Source organism: Tachypleus tridentatus, chromosome 7 (assembly GCF_004210375.1).
Source record: "Tachypleus tridentatus isolate NWPU-2018 chromosome 7, ASM421037v1, whole genome shotgun sequence".
Classification (NCBI taxonomy): domain Eukaryota; kingdom Metazoa; phylum Arthropoda; class Merostomata; order Xiphosura; family Limulidae; genus Tachypleus; species Tachypleus tridentatus.
In genome coordinates, this window is record NC_134831.1 from 53006439 (window position 1) to 53027226 (window position 20788).

Here is a 20788-nt window from a genome sequence, read left to right on the forward strand (position 1 = left end):
TACTGCAACGTTTTGATCCTGTCACTCTGTGTGTTTTCTTAGCTTTAATTGAAACCAGTTTTCAGAATATGTAAGAATTTTTAAAGAGTCAATGGAAGAAATAATAGCGTGACTTGCGATTAAACGTTAATATTTAATGAAAAGTGACATATTTTTAAATATTATTTTTCTCTCTGAATCTTAAGTCTATCACTTAGCTATTCACGTGTGACCTATGAACTTACAACCCTAAAATTGGAGTTTGATTCCAACAGCTGACAATTTGTCAATAGCCCATTTATGTAGCTCAACAATAAACAAACTAGTATTTATAAAACAGAATGAAATGATGCAAGTTCGCATGATATTTAATAGTGTGTTTGTATTACATTTTTTGAATTTCTTTCGATTTTGAAATGTTTTGGCTTTCTGTAGTTATATGTATCTACTTAATATCCTATTCCAGAGATGCCAACTATTTCAAATGACTGAGCGTAATGATTTTAGACAGAGCCCTTTATCATTTGCGTTTACTAGGCCTGACCCATGTCTCTAAGTTGTTTATTATTATAATATTATTATAACTTTTATTATTTATTACTGCTATAGATTGCTCATTCATGACTGTGTTTTGTGTATTTAATAAATACATTTTTAAAAAATTCTTTTGAAACTCTTTTTCATATTCTGAATTCTTACTCATAGATGTCGTTATCTGCATCGTTTTTGTCTTTGCCTCAGCCTTTTGTTGGTGAGATGTCGATTTTGTATGTCTGAAAGAATCGTTTATCCCGCCATGCGCCACAGAAAAATCGATGTGACAAACTGTACAAAACGCATAACTGTCACTGACTTTTGATGCAATGACCTGATATTTTGCACTATACTCTTTCCTAAATTTTTGATTCACAGTTTTAATCCTTTTAGATTTGCCAGAAAAAGACAATCTGGTGAACGAGGCCTCTTTTTTTCCATCTTGTGAATGATCGCATTGGTGTTTCTATGCCGCTTAGAAAACGAGAAATACCCATCTACACGAGCGCTGATTGACTGACAAGCACTGATGACGTAACTATGGATTCCCCCACGTACTCAGTATGGAGAAGCACCGCACTCAAACTATTGGTAGACGTCGGAGATACAAATATTTTTTATTATTTCAAGCACAAACATGATTATCGCAAGTAGCCATTTGGACTGTGTCTTTTATTTATTATCAAAATTTATTTGTATCTCACTAGAAAGTTTCTTTTCACCCCTTTGAAGCCATGGGGGAACAATTTATCACTTTATTGTATAGGCCTATATAATATATAATAATTTTGGAGTTCCAACAAGTCGTAATATTTGTCTGTATGAGCGTATACTCCTAATGTATGCACCAAAGTCGTAATAATTACGCTCAAATCAAATGGTTGTCATCTCTGCTCTTCCACTGGATATTATTATACATAGATGTCAATACTTTCCTTCTATAAAAGAAATTGATGGCCTGGATGAAACTGAAAACCTTTCGTTTTATTTCAACTATGTTCTCGTAAAGGCAAAGATCAACATAACATCGTTTCGCATACCCGGCCAGTTACAAGTCTTTACCTGAAGCTGGTGCACATAACAGGAATACAACTAACATATCTAGTTGTACAAAATACTCTCATGTCGATCAACCTTCAACTTTCTAACTATGATATGGATTATGTACTTTGCATTTATTGCTCATATTTCATGTTCACTCGATCTCTTAGGTCAATATGAAGTAGGACCGGCATGGCCAGATGGTTAAGGCAATCGATTCGTAATCTGACGGTCTCGGGTTCGAATCCCCAATCACATCAAACATGCTAGCCCTTTCAGCCGTGTGGCTTTATAATAATATGGTCGTTCCCATTCTTCGTTGGTAAAATAGTAGTCCAAAAATTGGCGGTAGATGGTGATGACTAGCTGCCATCCCTCTAGTTTTACTCTGCTAAAGTAGGGACGGTTAGCGTAGATAGATCTCGTGTAAATTTACGCGAAATTCAAAACAAACAAAACCAAACAAACAACATGCGTAATCAGAACGTTACGCTCTCACGCATAATCCCATGTTGAGTTAAGAAATATCAAGCATGTTATCTTTGTTTTGCTACCTCATGTTATTACTAGGATGTGCATTTTACAGGTTATATATATATATATATAAACACAGCTGCAAGCGAGTTTACTAATTACATTCTTCTGAATGTGCATTCATCCTTTACGTATGTAGACATCACGCAGATTATTGCGATGAGAATAGTAAATAATGTTCGGACCTAGATTATCTGGAAATGCTTTTGTGTTTTATTTACCGTAAAGCTGCTTATTGTTCTCACTGTGTCGTGCCCGTCGCGGGGATAGGGCTCCGAATTGTACATTTATAGGGCTTTAATCTCACTGCTGATTCACTGCAGTACGTGATATACATAAGTAGAATACAGTGCCTTAGACGTAGATGGATTTTAAACATACAGCCGTGCCTCACCTTAGCCAAAAGTAGTGTAATAATAAATGTCTGGCAAAATGTTGTGAGGTTAGTTTAATAATTGCACAACATGATAAATTCTTCAGCACAAACTGCAACCCAAGAAAACAAATCAAAAACTCACATGTTTCAGCAATTATTGTCGTGATTTTTCCTCTATGATCTATGTTAATTTCGGATATATTTTCATAAGAATATTGTTTGTTTTTTAATTTCGCGCAAAGTTACACGAGAGCTATTTGCGCTAGCCTTCCCTAATTTAGCAGTGTAAGACTAGAGAAAAGGCAGCTAGTCATCACCACCTTCCGCCATGTCTTGGGCTACTCTTTTACCAACGAATAATGGGATTGACTGTAACATTATAATGCCCCCACGACTGAAAGGACGATCATGTTTGGTGCGACGGGGATTCGAAGCAGCGACCTTCGGATTACGAGCCAGTCGCCTTAACCACATGGCCTCTTAAGAATATAATGCGTCATGAAACCGATATAAAGTAGGTATTACTGATATAAATAAAATATATTGAAGAAAACGACGAAAACAGAGTATGCTCATGAGAATTGGTTTCCCTTTTACTTTCTCTATCATCCTCATCGACCCAAGTATCTCTTACGTACGTAAAACGATAATGATCTACTTAGCAATTTGTGTTTTACGTTGACTCTTATTAGAGAGAGAAAAGCTAAAAGCTCCTTTTAAAATGAAGCTAGAACCAAAATGATTGACACTGAAACTTTTGTAAGAGTTTTTTACTGAATCTAAAACAGAGGAAGAAGTTCATGTAGTAAAGTTTTAGTGTTGTAAACCCTGCGAAAAGTGCATTGAATTTGATCTTGCTTTGGAGAAGGGCGAGGATAGATCGTTAGGAAGTCATTTACTGCATCGTAAGAAATCTTGGAGAATGTTAATGAAGTAAGTAGGGTTGTGTGTTTGTACAACTTTAATAACGTGCCAAGTGACTAAGAAAAAACCGAATAACCGTAATAAAGTACGAATAGAGAGGGAAATCAAGGTGACGTTGATAAACCAGGTAATGGTCATTATATTTGAGTTGCTATTATTAAAACACGCATGTTAAACGATAGAGGTGATGTATCTTAAAGAGCATGAACCTGAGATTATATTGACAAAGTAAACGTTAGAATGTAAACTTTAGACAATACTAACGAAATAAGTGTCAGAAGATAAAACCTTAACTGCGGTTAATTTACAAGGTAACGCAACAGTGACACTAGACGATAGTCATACAATAGGAAGTAGTAGAGGATCTTTAGATACTGTTAATAGATTAAGTGTTAAAGGATAAACTTTAGAAAATTTTGATAAAGATTAAAGGATGTATTTTAGATAAAGGTGGTGAACCTTGAGGTAATATCATTGGATTTCAATCTGATCGGAAGTAATGCCAATTAAAGGAAGTAGCAGACAAGACAATCTGATCGTAAGTAATGCCAGTTAAAGGAAGTAGCAGACAAGAGTGTTAGATGATATGAACATGAAATTGGTAGAGAATAAACCTTAGATACGACTAACAACATGAACATTACTAGAAAAACTATAGATAATAATGATAAACTAATTAGTAAAGAAAGTTCACACGTAGTTACAAAGCAAGTAGAGGAATCTAGAACAAATTGTTAAAACAGAAAGAAAGAATAATTATTAAAACCATTTCAACGTCATAAAAATTTGTTGTAAACTATTACGTAAATGAAAAACATAAAACTCAAGCATGCCGAATTAACATTTTATTCACAGAACTTGAACAAATTCTAAGATGTGGACACCATTCATTTCGATATTAGATATCTTGATAGAGATCTCAACCGCTTCATTTCTGGCGTTTTTCTCTCATTTTTTTTATCTTTTTTGTTTTAAGAATATATGCAGTAATTGAAAATGTATAAAATAACAGAACTATAAAGTTTTTTTAAATATTGTGAGTGACGTCTTTATATGACAGTGCAAAATCTTACCGGTAACTTAAACTCGTTCAAGATGAAACAAGATAATTTACATTTTTTTTTTACTTAATACGTGTGATATAAAAGCTTTACATTTAATAACCATTTGTTGCCCATAGTTCTTAAATATACTTCGAATTAATCGCTAGATATGGAGATGTTACTCGTGATTTTGCTATGTGCAGTTCGTATGCGGAACTTCTTTCAGGTAAAATAACTGTTGGCATTTGTAAATTTTACATGGGTTATGGCAACTAAGTGTAAAATATATGCTTGTTATTCATGTGCGTGGTCTCATAATTCACATGTATACATTTAACTTCGTTCCTTTATAAAATATTCATCCACTCATCATTTCACTATTTTTCATTAACCAATTAAGTTTTTATATCTTAGTTTGCTTCGTGTTTGGGTCATCCAGTATTTCATAATGTAATTTTTAGGCATACACTCTAAACATATTTGCTACCATCTTCTGTGTACTGTTATTTACTCTAATTTTAAAGCACGTCTGCCTCATTTATGAAGATCATATCTGAAACATATTTCAGACAGTAGCCCTTTAGATCACAAACTAAATGTGTTCACTCGTTCAACATTACAAAAGGGATACCTGCACTAACCGTCCTTAATTTTGAACTGACAGACCGAGGCGAGGCAGCAACCAAATACACTTACCTCCCACTCTTGGATTGCTCTAATCGAATTATGAAATTTGACGTAGACTCTTGAAACGCACCCATGGATTTGAAGTATATAACACGTTTTTGCAATAACGGGTAGCGAACAATGAATTCTTGAATTTATAGTCAGAACAGACTATCCACTAGAACTGCGTGAAGATCAAAAGACTAAAATTAGTCATATAGTAATTAGCTAGATCATCACTTCAAAATTACAAGTAAGAACCTTTATGAGGCACTTGTCACAAGTTTTCCCTGTGAGTCACTACATTCGGATTTTACCACAATATCAGTAAAGTTTCATCTGATGGTTGTAGGTCTGAACAAATAATTTGATAGAATGGCTCTTTTCCTCAGTTTTGTATAAAAATAGAAAACGTTTCTTAGTAATTATACTGTAATTAACTTAAGCAGTATATCAAGATAATAACGTAAATATAAAATACCCAGAGAAACTGTCATTACGACAGGATTTTCTAGCGCTGGAAAAAATGTTGATCTTTTTTTTTCAAAACATAGAAATTAACTTGAACAGTCTGAATTTATTGCTTACAAGAAGCTAGTCAATCTCTATTCAAGTCAACCACGTGCTGGAGCTCTTTGATCAAAGAGGATACTTGGTTCTTCGTGGTACACTGTCCACGAGTGATGTAAAAACTACAACCAGAAATCTACAGACTAATGACTAAAAAGAATCACTAGCTGGTGTGTGTGCTTTGGCAGCTCATAAAATTGTTTTTTCATGTACAGACTTATTTTTTGTTGTTGCAAAATTACAATAAATTTATTTATTTTTGACATAAGTTTTATTCTTTGATTATTTACTTCATCATTTGTATCTAACAACAATAAGGTATGATAGGTTTTGATGTTGTTCACCAATTTGTATTCATCAAGGTTATGCAAATGATCACCGAATTTCTTTTAGACCTTTTTAGGTATGTTTTCTGCCATCCATAAAAACCAATTCTTTATCAATGTTTTCTACCTTTTCTTTTAGGTATCTCTTGTACGAACCAGGAAAAAAATTAGGTATTAAATATTTCTACCTTTTTTATATTTGTTTTTGTAAGAGCTACAAAACTCATTGTTTATTAATATTTGAACATCTTTAGAAGTACTGATGCATGTTCAGTTTAAACGAAACTCGGTAGTTTGGGTTCTAGCAAGTCTCTTTAAACATTTTATAAATAAATAAATGGATAAAATGGATTTGGTTCATGGAAATAAATTATCTGTTTACAAAAGTAGAGAGAAAGTACTTGTGAACATCTGTACAACTTCGGTATCCACCTTTGATATGGAGCTTTTTTATTGAGTTATGCATAAAGCGATTTGAGGTTTATGTGTGCTAGCCATCTCTAATTTTGAAGTGATAAATCAGCAGAAGGCATCTAGCCAACATTACCCACTGCCAACCCTTGGGCTATCATTAACCAACGAATGATAGAAGTGATCGTTACATTACAACGACCCACAACTTAAAGGACACATGTCTGGCCGAATTTTGATCCTACGTTGTGTAGATTGTGAGTCGAGTGCTCTAATCACCTGACCGTGCCAATTCTGATATGAAACTCAAATTTGGTATTCTCTAGAAGTTATTATTCTCTGCTTCTACTATATGGCCATCAAGAGAAGACGAAGATCCTCATATAACTTTATATGAAGTATTGAAGAGCACTTTGCTGCCAGCGGGGATTTATTTTATCTTGTTTTAATTGTGAACAAGATAAAACTAATCTCACCAAGAAGTGAAGAAAAACGAGAAAAAAGTTTAGCAGGAAAACTGAATAGCTTCAAATTCTCTTTCGGAATGAAAGAGTATAAAATGCTAAATCAATACCAAATACAGTTAGATATTAACGTATTTTTTGTAAGCGGAATTTATTATTGTCCAGCTGTATCTAATGGAATGTTAAAGAACGTGTGGGATTTTAATCTACTTGCTAATATTGCATAGCACAAAACGAAATACACAAATTTGTTTGTTTTTGAATTTCGCGCAAAGCTATACGAGTGCTATCTGCGCTAGCCGTCCCTAATTTAGCAGTGTAAAACTAGAGCTGAGGCAACTAGTCATCACCACCACCGCCAACTCTTAGGCTACTCTTTTATCAATGAATAATGGGATTGATTGTAACATTATAACGCTCCCATGGATGAAAGGGCGAGTGCGTTTGGTGTGACGGGGATTCGAACTCGCGACTCTTGGACTACGAGTTGAGTGCCTTAATCACCTGGCCATGCCGGGCCAAATACACAAGTCTAACTCAAATACTTTGCTAAAACATTCATAATTAAACTGGGATATAGGTAATTCATCGTTGAATTAATATAAAAGTAACACAAATAACAAACAAATGTAATTGTGGCATGACAAGTCCCTCTTATTGTTTAAACATAGAATAGTTAATTATTTTGTATTCACAGCGATCTTAATCAATCCTTATATGTGTCGTGATATATTCATTATGAATGCTTGAACGAGTTGTGTGTATATGTTCTTAATTTGTCAGGCTCGGCATGGCCAGGTGGGTTAAGGCGTTCGACTCGTAATCTGAGGGTCGCGGGTTCGAATCCCCATCGCACAAAACATGCTTGCCCTTTCAGCCGTGGGGGCGTTATAATGTTACGGTCAATCCCACTATTTGTTGGTAAAAGAGTAGCCCAAGAGTTGGCGATGGGCGGTGATGACTAGTTGCCTTCCCTCTAGTTTTACACTGCTAAATTAGGGACGACTAGCGCAGATAGCCCTCGAGTAGCTTTGCGTGAAATTAAAAACAACAACAAAAAAGAAACATAATTTGTGTAAAAAGTCAAGTCTAAAAGATTAATGATTAATTAATTTTTTTTCTGATTGATCATTGAGTAATCTATGACGTATTTTAATGATACATAAAGAGCTACCTATGTTCTGCTCACCATGCATATCGAAACCCGGTTTCTGGCTAGAAGTCAGAAAACATACTGGGAGGAGCAGTTCTTAATGAATACGAAGTGCTGAAATAAATTGTTCCTAATTTGTGTTGTGGTACATCCATCAAGAATATTTGTAAGAGTAATTTATGTGTGTGTATAATTTGTTGCAAAGTTAAGAGAGTTTATAAACAAGTTTATCACGTTTAAACTGGCTTGTATTCCAAAAGAACGGTCTATAAAAAACTGGGCCTGTAAATTTCCTTCTTCATTTATGGTAGCATCTATTCCAAGTTCCTAGCAGTAAATACGTATATGTAGAAAGAACATGGTTAAGATTTTTTAGCTGTCATACAATTGTTGTGTCTCCAAGAGCTCGAGATCGAACGTTTTTATGGCAGCGTGTTGTGATTAAACATGTTCGAACGCCCACTGTTGGAATTTCTCTCCCCTATCCACCCGACATTCTTCACATTACTCCTCATCCGTGTATACTGAGAATGACTCATCTACTAATCCTATTAATCTGTTCTTCTTTCCCTTACACCCCTACTGATGTAGGCCTAGTTTCATTAAACTGAGCAGATTATAAAAAAGATCGATTAGACATTATAAAAAATGTTGGGGTTGAGGGGGGGAGGAGTAGCTGGAAGCTAAGGCAAATTATTTCTTCACCCCTAATGTAGTGACTGAGTTAGGTAACCGCTCATATGTACTGTTTTTTTAATACAAAAATACACCCATTCGTGTTTTTCAGTATTTCACTCCACAGTCGTTGCTGTTAAACAGAGGAAGTCAATATTTAAATTTTTTCATACCAGTTAATATTTCGACATTATAATCACAAAATACAGTTATCACGTGTTCCATTATTTGTGTGAATAGATAGTATTTTCAGTATTTTACTTTTGTTTAGTTGTTTTAGTGAAAAATACACAGTGGGGTCAATACGCTATGTCCGTCGTTAATTAAACCTAAGAATTCTTGCGTTTAATGCTCTTAAATTTACTTGTGAGCCAAAGAGGGACACATGTTGTGTTAACAACTGTTTTTTAGGCAGAAACGCTATAAGCAATTATTTCAAAAAATATTTTAAAAGAAATAGTCACATTCTCCACATATGATATATGGTAATGTTAGTTCTGTATATAATGTCACAATTTAGGCGCTTTCTTAACTGATCTTCTTCGTTATTCCAGTTTGTTTATTCCTGACTAAAATGTAATTTTGTGTGCGTGTGTGTCTGTAAAATATTGCACAAAACTTAACAGTGTAATTCTGACTTACATTTAATAAAGTAAATATTACTATGAATTTTCATTGATAGGCTTAAAATTTAACGATACAATTTGTAACGGGTGAACCTCCTGATCTGTTCTAATTTTTGACAAACCCGGGCAAAACGTAATGGTTAGCGTGTTTGGATTTTGGATCAAAGGATTCACGTTTTCAGTTCTGTTGTCGCATTTTTGGGCGATGAGTGTTGTTGACTAGTTTTCTGCTCTCTGTTTTATCAGTTTATAATCAGGGAAGGAGATGTTTAGACATCTCTTTGTGTAACTTTGCAAGAGAAGTCTAAAACAAAATAGTTTTTACAACGTTGTGATTTACTTGCTGAATCCCTGTCACCGAATACGTTCACCTTTTCAAGCGTGAGGTGGTATAATGTGATGATCAATCCCATTATTCATTGGCGAAAGAGTAGCCTAAAAAGTAACAGTGGGTGATGTTCACTAGCTGTCGCACCTCTAGTATGTTGCTGCTAAATTAGTCAGTTTGTTTTGTTTGTCTTTAATTTCACGTAACGCTACACGAGGGATATTTGCGCTAGCCGTCAGTAATTTACTAGTGTAAGACTAGGGTGAGGGCAGATAGTCATCACCACCCACTGCCAACCTTTGGGCTACTCTCTTTACTACCGAATTGTTGAATTGCCGGTCACATTACAACGCCCCATAGCTGAAAGGACGAGCATGTTTGGTGTGACAGGGATTCAAACCCGCGACCTTCAGATAAGAGTAGAGCACTCTAATCACCTTGCCATGTCGGGCCGGTTAGCACAGATAACCTTTTAGTAGTTTTGACGGAACTAAAAACCAACAAACTTACATTGTCTTTACTCGGCTAAATCTTAATAACAACGAGATCATCTAATGATTGCCTTTTGATGTTTTTTCTTAATGAACCATGTTTTTCCTTTGCTCATGAGTAATACTCCTGATTGTTTCGTTTATGTATGAAGATTCTAAAGACAGCCTATTTTATTTTTTAATCTAAAAGTGGGCCGGCATCGCCAGGTGGTTGAGGCTCGTAATCTGAGGTTCTTGGGTTCGAATCCCCGTGACAACAAAAATGCTCTCTCTTTCAAACACGCTGGCGTTATAATGTGACAGTCAATCTCACTATTTCCTGGTAAAAGAGTAGCCCAATAGTAGACAGTAGGAGATGATGACGAGTTGCCTTCGCTCTGCCCCCCCCGCTAGTACAGTGGTATGTCTCCGGATTTACAACGCTAAAATCAGGGGTTCGATTCCCCTCGGTGGGCTGAGCAGATAGCCCGATGTGGCTTTGCTATAAGAAAAACACACACGCCTTCGCTCTAGTCTTACACCACTAAGTTAGAAACTACTAGCGCATATAACCCTCGTGTAGCTTTGCGTGAAATTCAAAAACCAACTTCTGAAAATAACAGTCCGTTTTGAAGCATGAAAATGAGAATAATGAAATAGACGTTTTTCTAATTGATTAAGCGACTATTGATGTCGCTATAGTATTTAAATTTTCTTTAAAAGCATAAACTTTAACAACTAAGTAAATATACAAGTTTTTAGTGAACAAAGGTGTGTTTTGTGATGTCCTTTTACTTGCTAAATAATTTTAATGGCATATTTCAACACACTTGCGACTTTATGGTTTGTTTTGTTTTTGTTTGTTTTTTGAATTTCGCACAAAGCTACTCAAGGGCTATCTGTGCTAGCCGTTCCTAATTTAGCAGTGTAAGACTAGAGGGAAGGCAGCTAGTCATCACCACCCACCGCCAACTCTTGGGCTACTCTTTTACCAACGAATAGTGGGATTGACCGTACCATTATAACGCCCCCACGGCTGAAAGGGCGAACATGTTCGGCGCGACGGGGATGCGAACCCGCGACCCTCAAATTACGAGTCGCACGCTTTAACCTACCTGGCCATGCCTGGCCGCAACTTTATGGAAGAGAACGATTTTTTTTATCATAAAAAATAAGTTTTATAGTCTCGTAATGCGAATATATTATTGGTCAAATAATTAATTAAAATTTGTTGTTAACTTAATGACGTACACTGTTTGTATCTACAGGGTAGCCCGTAAGTTCCTACCCATCCATATATCTTATGTATCCAGTGTATCTGTGTGCTGTCCCTCACTCTCGCTGCATTATATTATGCAAAGCCATGTTCTGTGAGACATTTTCCTCAACATAGCAAGTGCAAGTGCGCTTACATCGGCTATATTTATCTGAAAAAAAAGAAACAAATTTATAATACATGCGTAATTGAATATAACATAATAACATATGGATGGGTAGGAACTTACGGGCCACCCTGTATAATTAGATTCATAATAATTCGTCAATAATACTGACCCATGAACTTATAGATCTAGAAATGACAAATTAACACGTAATTTGGACTTTAGTATGACATCATAAGAGAGAGAAAGTTAGAGCTGTTGTCGCAGAGATAATAAATGTGTCAAAACTACCCTTAGGGTCGAGTTCCCCTTCCTCCCCAGGTTGGTGCCAGCTTCAACTGTATGGTTTACTTATGCACTAATCTATCTAACCGTCTCTCCTTTGTTAGTGTACAACAGGCGGCGAGAGGTTTTTCTTTCCTTTTTACCAGCACAAAAATGTGATTTCATTAAATTCTTCAACAATGACTGGAACTCCACTGAGAGGGTATCTGTTGCTTAGCGACAAAGTGGCATTGTATTTGCAGCGCACATTCCAGACGTTCTGTTGTAACGTCTGACAATATTTTAAATATAGCTTATTTAAAATGTAACTTAATAACCTAAGTAGGAAAGGAGACTACAGAATCGGCGTTCAGAAATAGTGACCCATTCCTGGATTATTAACATTTTAGGGTTAATGTAGTTATAATAAACTAAGAAAATTAATTTGCTAGCAAGCAACATTTGAAATAATTTTATATGTAATGCAATATACAACAACAGCATCTAATATTAAGTGCAGCAAGTTTAAAAGAAACTAAAATTTTACGTTTCTGAGGTAGATGGTGTTTGTTTTACTACAATATTACAACCGATAAATCTATACCATAGTTAGGATTAAGAATCAAAAGTATCGTGAGAAAATGAAAAATGAGTAATTATGTATTTGAATTTTGTCTTCATCAGCTGACCTTTGGAGGACAGATCTAGACTTTGTGGTTACTCACAAAGATCGCTTGGTGGCGCTGAGTTTCCTGTCAATCATCAATGAGACAGAGCTGTGGACACAGGAGGTTGCCGATCAACAGAAGAACGTTAGAGACGATAACCATTCCACGCAAATTCCTGGGATGGCACTAGTGTCGGCCGAATTCATCAACTATATGTTGGCTTTATTAGTGTATACTGTACGTTACCCATCGGTATTTTGGAAGGTTAACAAGTGGTTTGGTCTAGTCCTCTCCTTTCAGCTGATGGTTACTTCTGTACAACAGGTATTAGCTTTCACTTCCTTTAGCGTGCTCTACAAAATTTATGTATTTGGTGCCAAAGCGGTACTGTTTCGGTTCAGCCCACTGCTCTTAAATGTTCCACTGTCACTTCTTCTGTTTCTACTATATAATATTATGTTGACGCTATCTGGAACCATTTTATACATCTATGGCCTCCAGAAGTATCGGGATTGGGAAGAGTGTCAGGCTCGCAAAAGTCATATTACATGGCGAGAAGAATCCCGACGACTTTGGGGATATATTCCCCAATTAAGTGCTTTTCTTGCTTTGCTGATTATTGTTCTCACAGCGTCACCTTTGATGTACGACTGCACTATGGTCTACTGTGGTAGTCTTGACGGCGTTATTTTAGCTGGAGTAACTGGCACTATTGTTCATCTTCTTCTATGGATCCTGATGTGGTTAAGCCTAACCATAAAACACAAATGGAAATTTTCAAATGGAAGAATGAAGAAGTGTCCTTTGACCTGTAACGGGCAGATTGCTAAGCTTGGAAATAACATTGAAATGAAAACAGTAAATACAACAAAAGAACCGCCGTTGTTGGTCATAGAAAACGGACAGACTTACCAAGTCCGAGAAATGACCTTCAAGAAAGCCATAATAAATTTGGCTGTAAAATCGAATCTAAGTGAAAAGTCTGGCTCGCCTTCAGACGATGAAGAGGTTTACTGGTTGAAACCTAAAATTCCAATTCCATCAGAAACAAAAGAATCACCAGAAAATGATCGGATAACACGACGAAAAGGTAATCGGAAGTCGAAAGTTACTTTTGAAGAAAGACTTTTGAATTCGAGTCCTACAAAAAGGACTAAATCACTCACTAAGTCTCCAAAATTTACTGGGAAATTGAAAAAGCAGAACGTCAAATTGGAAGAGTTATCAGATTCAAATTCAGAAGACGGAGACTACGCCACCTTGCGGGAAATGGTTGTAGTAAAAGATGATGATCATAAGACTCCAACTCACACGGTAATTATTATATGAATTATTATGCTTACTAACATAACCAAGTATTCACGTATACATACATAATTGTTTTTAAGGAGTTTTTGTAATTTACTGAAAGTTCAAATATTATCTTTATGCAAAAAAAAACTGACAATTTTAAGAAATTAACAACAAGAAAAACAAAAGTAGGTACTTCTGTTCTAAACGTTCTTTTAAATATCTTTGTCTTATGAAAGGATTACTAGTTTAGACCTACATATATATCGAAAATAATTGTTTAAGAAGCAAATATTTTTATAGACTATTAATACATTATTTTGTACCTTAAATAAAATTTTCGGTGAACGAAAAGAGAAAGAATTCCTAATAAATTAAAGTGCAAACTTTGAGATTATAGATGATATGAAATATATCATGATATCGATGAACGATAATGACAGCTTATATAGTGCAACGTGATACTTTAGCATAGATACTATATATTTCAAAGATGGTTTAATAATTTCCCCAAAGTATGAAGTTTACATATGATTAAAAGAATAAGAACATTTCCGTTCAATTCTGTTTTTGTCATAATTATATTTACTTTTATACTTTACAAACGATCAACTGAATGTATACATAAGCTTAATATTTACTCTTGTATACCATATAACTGTTTTTAATTTTAGCAGTTTTGGAGCCTTAGCTTTTCACCCTACCGATACATATATGAGTCATAAGTTGTAAGTGGTTATGGGATCAGTTTAAGAGATGTTAATTGAAACATAGGGCCTAAAATTGTTGATATTTTATAGCCAAAAGATGGAGCATGACACACTTCTTTAATGGCACTAAAGAATATATATAAAACATTCACTTTCAGACTTCTGACACATTACACATGGCAAAAATAACATAAAGAAAAAATGTAAATGTTTTTTTTCTTCGCCGAACAATCAACATACGAGCAAAAAACGTATATGACTTTAGTGATGATAGAGTAAACATAACAACGTCGTAAATGCAGAGTGTAATATACACCAAGAATTTTGTAATAAATGCCCAAACTATGTGTATCGGAACACGATAACTGAAAATTAATTGTGCTTGAGTTAAGTAAGACATGATAATACAGGCATGGAACAATCATTCCCTACTTTGCTAAATGTTTAACGCACATATTTGTCACAGTTTTTTAACACACTGTTTATTGAGTTTCAGAGTGCTATTGTCGTTCAAGGTTTGGTGGACTTTTAAAAGTGTCTTATCTCAAAAATATGATGTACTAGTGATAATTTTCATATAATGTGCAGATAAATTTTGTTGGCTATAGTTTATAAAGTGAAATCACGTATTTTTCTTTTGTGTATGTAAATCAGTTTTTTATTTTGAAGTGTTATTTATTAAGTATTTGTTGTTTTGTGATATTTATTTATTATGGGATATGCATGAATATATTTTTCGTTTTGTCTCAGCAAATAACGGAGTTTTACTAATCTAATCACTCTTACGAGATTTAAAATGTTTTGTCATCTGTGTAGCGGCTTTGTCCGTTAGAGGATACCGAAAACTTCGACATAAGCTCACGCCCTCTGTTGGACGATGGAGATTATGAACTGCTTCTTGAAGAAGAAATTCCGCTAAGGAATCAAGTCAGTGCCCCTGTTATTGTTCATCACAGTGTGGCTAGTACCACGGAAACCCCTGTTGACCACTCACGAAGAACATCAGTTCCTGTCCCTATTCCGGTTCCAGACTCCCAGAATACAAAGGCTTCTACTTCCTGTGATGACAGTAATCGTCAAAATAATGGTAATCTCACACCCAGATCAGGGTCGGTCAGCGAAAGCTCGACCACGCCTGAAAAAGGTGGAAGTGATTCGTCAAGTGGTGTACATTCCAATTCTAGTATGTGTGAAAAACGAGCTACAAGTTTGGAAAATGTAGCTAACATAGGAAGCTCAAAATCCTCTTGGAAAAGTATGTCTCTACAGCGTAATGTGGCCCCACCGGCCGACGACAGCTATAAGCTAGGAATTTCAAAGAAATCTACTCTGGCGGAGGTTACCACTATTAAGCCTGAAAATGGTATTTATCTCGATCCTTACGAAACTACATTAGTCATAAGACGGAAACAAAGCGATGAAATAGAACATAAAAAGAACAATTCTCAAGAACCTTTTGGTCGAGCAACTAACATGAGAATGACTTCATTTACGGATCATCCAGGTTTCACTGCCACTCCTGAACAACTAGATATGGAGCAAACATCACCCCGTAAAAGTGGCATGGGGCATTTAGGAGGAATAACTATTATGAAAGGGGATTCAGTAAATCCTTACAGCAAACCAACTATTATCCCCAGTTCACTGAAGGTGACGACACCTGTCTTACAACATCAGAGACGAGATTCTGCAAACTATTCAATGGCATCTTCTGGTGAGTCGGACCATTACACGTCACAGTCCTGACGTCAAGAATTGATTCCACGTTCCTAAAAAATGTAAGCAAACCAGTTGAGCACAAGTACATTTTTAACTAATTGTGATAAGTGCAAATGATTTTATAAAGAATGAGGCTTAACTTTCCCAAAGTACTCTATAATTATCTTTCATTGACGAAACACGTGTTACTCTTGTGAAAGATGTTTGTTTAGTAAGATAGTTAATTGTTGTGTCAAATTTCAGTCATCTGAAATATTCTTAATTCTTCATATTACGAAAATATGAAGCTGGTTAGGAGGACTGCTCCAAACGTAACGTTTAAAAACAATTTTCCTACGTTTATTTCTACTTTACAAACGTAACTCAACAGAACATTTCTTATAATCTGTATACCAGTTGTCCAAAAAAGTCTTGTCTTGCACTGGGGAAACGTATGGCTCTTATAGTTGTTACTGTTTAATTGTAGAGCAATTTTGATTGCTTCAAAATAGATTGAGCAGCAGTGGTGGCAAGTTTAATTCAGATAAATCTTAAGCATTGGAAAATGATCAGAACTTAAACGAGGGAAAGTGAACAACGTGCAACCTACTCCTAAAAACTAGAGGTGACAAAAAAGCATTTAGCTTTATTACTATGGCATTTGTTTGTCTATGTAAAACACTTTAATATAAAAAAGTAAATTTCGCTTAAGATCGACACTTACTTGTAGATAACTGACTCAAGTAAAATAAAATAAACATGTGAAGTTTCGGTGTATTTATAAAATGTGTTGTGTAAAAATATATATTCAAAGTGCCGATAAGGTAACCAGCATTCTGTCATGGCATTTCGTAAATGTATAAATGTAAGTGCATATAAAGTTCAACTAGTAGTACAACTTTCTTTATTATAATGTTTTGAATATATATATATATTTATCCATTGAGTGGGTACCCTTTATAATATGGGCTAAGTGATTTATGTATTTCCCTTGTAGGTTATAAGAAAAAGTAGATCATCCACACATATAAATCACTTTAGAAACGTTTTCTGTTTTGCCAGTGTTTTTATATAATCCTCATGATGTAATCGCATATTTTCATGTATAAAAATCCTGTTGAACTGCAAAAATGTATGCCGAATATTATAGATGTAACTACTGTTGTGAATTCTATTTCAACCAAAGACCCGGAAGGTTATGTTTGACAGTATTTTCGAGAATAATTTTCATATTTCAACCAAAGACCCGGAAGGTTATGTTTGACGGTAACTTTGAGAATAAGTTAGGCTTCCAACTAATTATTCTTTAAGCTTCATGCATATAATGCAGGCTAATCCCAAACAATAATTCTTAAATTGAGATCAAAATAAAAATTACTGTGCAAATATGTGATGAATAGATGAAAGAAACTTTACATAAAATAAACTTTGTTTTGTCCGTGGGAGGGGGGGGAACTTATTACGACTTGTTGGATAATAATATTTGTGTAGTTTACAAATTATTACCAAATAAAACACGTTCTTTTTCAATTGATTAATTGCCTACTGCCATGTTTTTTGGTAAATGTTTTATAATTTAGCTTATTTTTCATAAACGAAAAACTATTAAATATGTTTCTGTCCAATAATTTTACTGTTTTTATGAGGCCACTCGTATCATTAATATTATATTACCTATACAATTTTAAAAATATGTATTCAACATCCGAAGAAAATTAACACAGCACCAAATGAGAGAATGCTTTCGAATGATTGCTTTTAGTTTTTAAATACAAACATATGCACAACTTGTAAATAGAGCAAAACCGTTTATTCCATGCTATAACTGTAGTGCCAATCTTTTCGGTCGACATATGAGATTTATGCGTGTGTATACACACGTATATTAGTATGAAAGCGAATGAATACTCACACAAAGTGCCATGTTTTAAATATACACCATACAGTATTTTAAGATGTGTGGAAGAGAAAGAAATGAAAACAAAGCCCTTGTTGATGTTTGTATCATATGAAAATAATTTCGAGCCTGCTTAGATTTAATTTTTTCTAATTAAGATATGACCAGCCACGTTTAAAATATTTTTTTACAAACAGTTGAAAAATTTAACTTACCAATATTTGTAATTATGGTGTAGTCTATTACCACAACTGTGCATTATTTCTATGTAGACTTTATGGTATTTCATCTAAGTTAAACTGTAAAATGTACTACTTGAAATTCCACACATGACTAAATCGATATATACCATTTTAGGTAGAACTTAAGGAGCCACTGCTACACAATAAAAGTTTTAATTACCTTTTTCCTTATTTTACCATGGAGTAAGCTACACGTATGTAACATTGGATACATGGAAAGTTTCAAATACCAATAACTTTCATTTCTTTACAAATTAACGTATGTTTTTCACTACAATTCAGCAACATTGATTCATATCAACCTCAAAATTAGCGTAAATATTTTTTCTTACGATATCACATGTCAGATATGTCAACTGTGCAAATAACCGTGAGCTTGCAACATATTTTTAATAACTGCTAATCTCTTAAGATTTAAACCTTAATCATTTCTCGGCTATGTGTGTAATTAAAATGTGTTTTGAACTTTCCACTTTTCTTCGTCACTGTTGATAAATATAATTTATTTTTCTGTAGACGAATTAAATATCGAATCAGGAACCATACTTTAGGCTTAATTAATCATAATTTATTTTTCAAATATGAATATTTTTTAGTTTATAAAGACCTTTTGAATTATGTTAAAGGAATCATAAATATATTCATTTATTTGAACTAAATATTAGAAATAACTATGTTTTTTTTAAATCAATACAAAGTTTACTGTGTACAACCAATAAAAGAATTTGTGTGAGTTATAAGTCCTATTTTCTAAGTTTCTTGCTTTTTTATGATTCGATGTACTGATATTAAGAAAGAAAAAAGGACGTACTTTTATATTATGATCTCTCGAAATATTCCGTGTAATGCTATGGAAGACAATGCACGAGATGATGAGGGACCTAGATAAATTTCTATGATTCGTCATTAATCACAAGTCTCTGGAAGTATAAACTCGAAATTAATTTTGTAAAAATTCCTGAAACACTATATCAGTAAATATCTTATTGGTATCTAAAAATACAGAAAAGTCTAATAATATAATTTGAAAGCTACAGGTATATTTAAAAATTAACCAACCAGTCCAGTTTGCCTAAAACACTTTACCAGCAGAAGACATTGTAACCCAAACGGCCGTAACGAGGAGCTCATTATGGGAATTTTTCAGAATACAGTATTGCACATTACAAACGAACTATTTACTGCTTTCTATACTTCTGGCGAGGTTCATTCTCTCTGTCGTTTTTTTTTTTTTTTTCTTTTCAAGAGTCTCAAATAATTTCTTGTTTTTTTAAGTGGCGTAGAAGAAACGTTTGACAGTCTCGGCTGCTATTTTTTTATTTCTTAAGAGGAAATAAATAAAGCAGATATGTTTACCTTAATAGGATCACTATAAGTAAGAATAACGTTTTATTCCAGCATAATGTGTGTAATAAGTCTGAGACCGAGATTATATGCGTTTCAAATAACTCAGAAATGCTTATTTCTCGCTATCATCACTTATGATATTACAGAAACATAGTCTACGCAACATGAAGTACATGACTACGTCAGTTTTAAGAGTTTCTTAAAGGAGTATAAAATAAGTTTCATTTTCCCGTCGAAGTTTATCTTAGTAGTTTTTGAGAGGATAATGCCGATTTTGGTGCTTGACAAACTTGCTTGTTAGTCAAGCGAATCTCAGCTTTGTGGTTAGTGTTATAACAGTCTTAAAATATGTAAAATACAAATAATCAGTCACTGTAATTCGCCAGAAAAGTGTTGTATTTATTCCTGGTAACCGAGTTTATTCAGAGTTCAAGTTAGATTAAGAGCACAAGCACTTGTAAAAGCTAATGATTCAAGACGGTCTAAGCCTAACATGGTAAAGTAACCTGAGAGGTCGTGTGAATAGAGGTGCTCTGTACGACATTATACATTTAAAGGTTGTACTGAGAATGACATTTTAGGCGAAAGGTTGACTACTTTGGCATTCATGTTTGCTACACTTTAAAACGGGCTTGGGTATTTATTCCTTTCAAAATGTATAATAATTTAGTAAGGTTACTTATTTTGTATACATGTAAATTCTCTAGTGATGGTAGTGTATATATATATATATTTCCCAATGTTCCTTCGTTTGTCTGTAGATAATTCGTTGAAATAAATTTTTTACTTCAATAATGTGTTCTTTTCTCTTTCTGAAGCTACTGTGTGTGTGCCTATATATATATCAACATGTAGAAAATTAATAAAATGGTTTGTTAAGTTATAAGTACATTTTGTATGAGAAAAAATATTATAATTTTATTGATGACTTGAAAATTTTTAAACCTTAAGTTTATATTTAAAAATATGAAACACAACAATAACACTATTTATTTTAGTGATATAATAATAAATCAATGAACTTTAAACATTATTGTGTTTATATATGTAAAACAATTTAATTCAAGAGGCCAAAGCAATTTAAACGGTGTCACAAATTTTAAGACAAATTTCACTTCAACTTTTTCATTCGTCGGATATTTTCATTTGGCTCATACAATCGAATATAAG

At 34.2% G+C, this 20788-nt stretch overlaps 1 protein-coding gene across 9 annotated transcripts in view; it reads left to right on the forward strand.

The window, feature by feature from the left end:
• The window catches only part of LOC143255662 (uncharacterized), a 76065-nt gene extending 55655 nt beyond the window's left edge, over nt 1–20410 (forward strand). For all 9 annotated transcript variants that reach the window (XM_076511689.1, XM_076511696.1, XM_076511691.1 and 6 more), the window contains 2 exons: nt 12451–13748; nt 15251–20410. In XM_076511689.1, the coding sequence (XP_076367804.1) occupies nt 12451–13748; nt 15251–16180 (2228 nt within the window). In that variant the 3' untranslated portion in view covers nt 16181–20410. The remainder of the gene's footprint in view (nt 1–12450; nt 13749–15250) is intronic.
• The last annotated feature ends 378 nt before the right edge of the window (nt 20411–20788 follow it).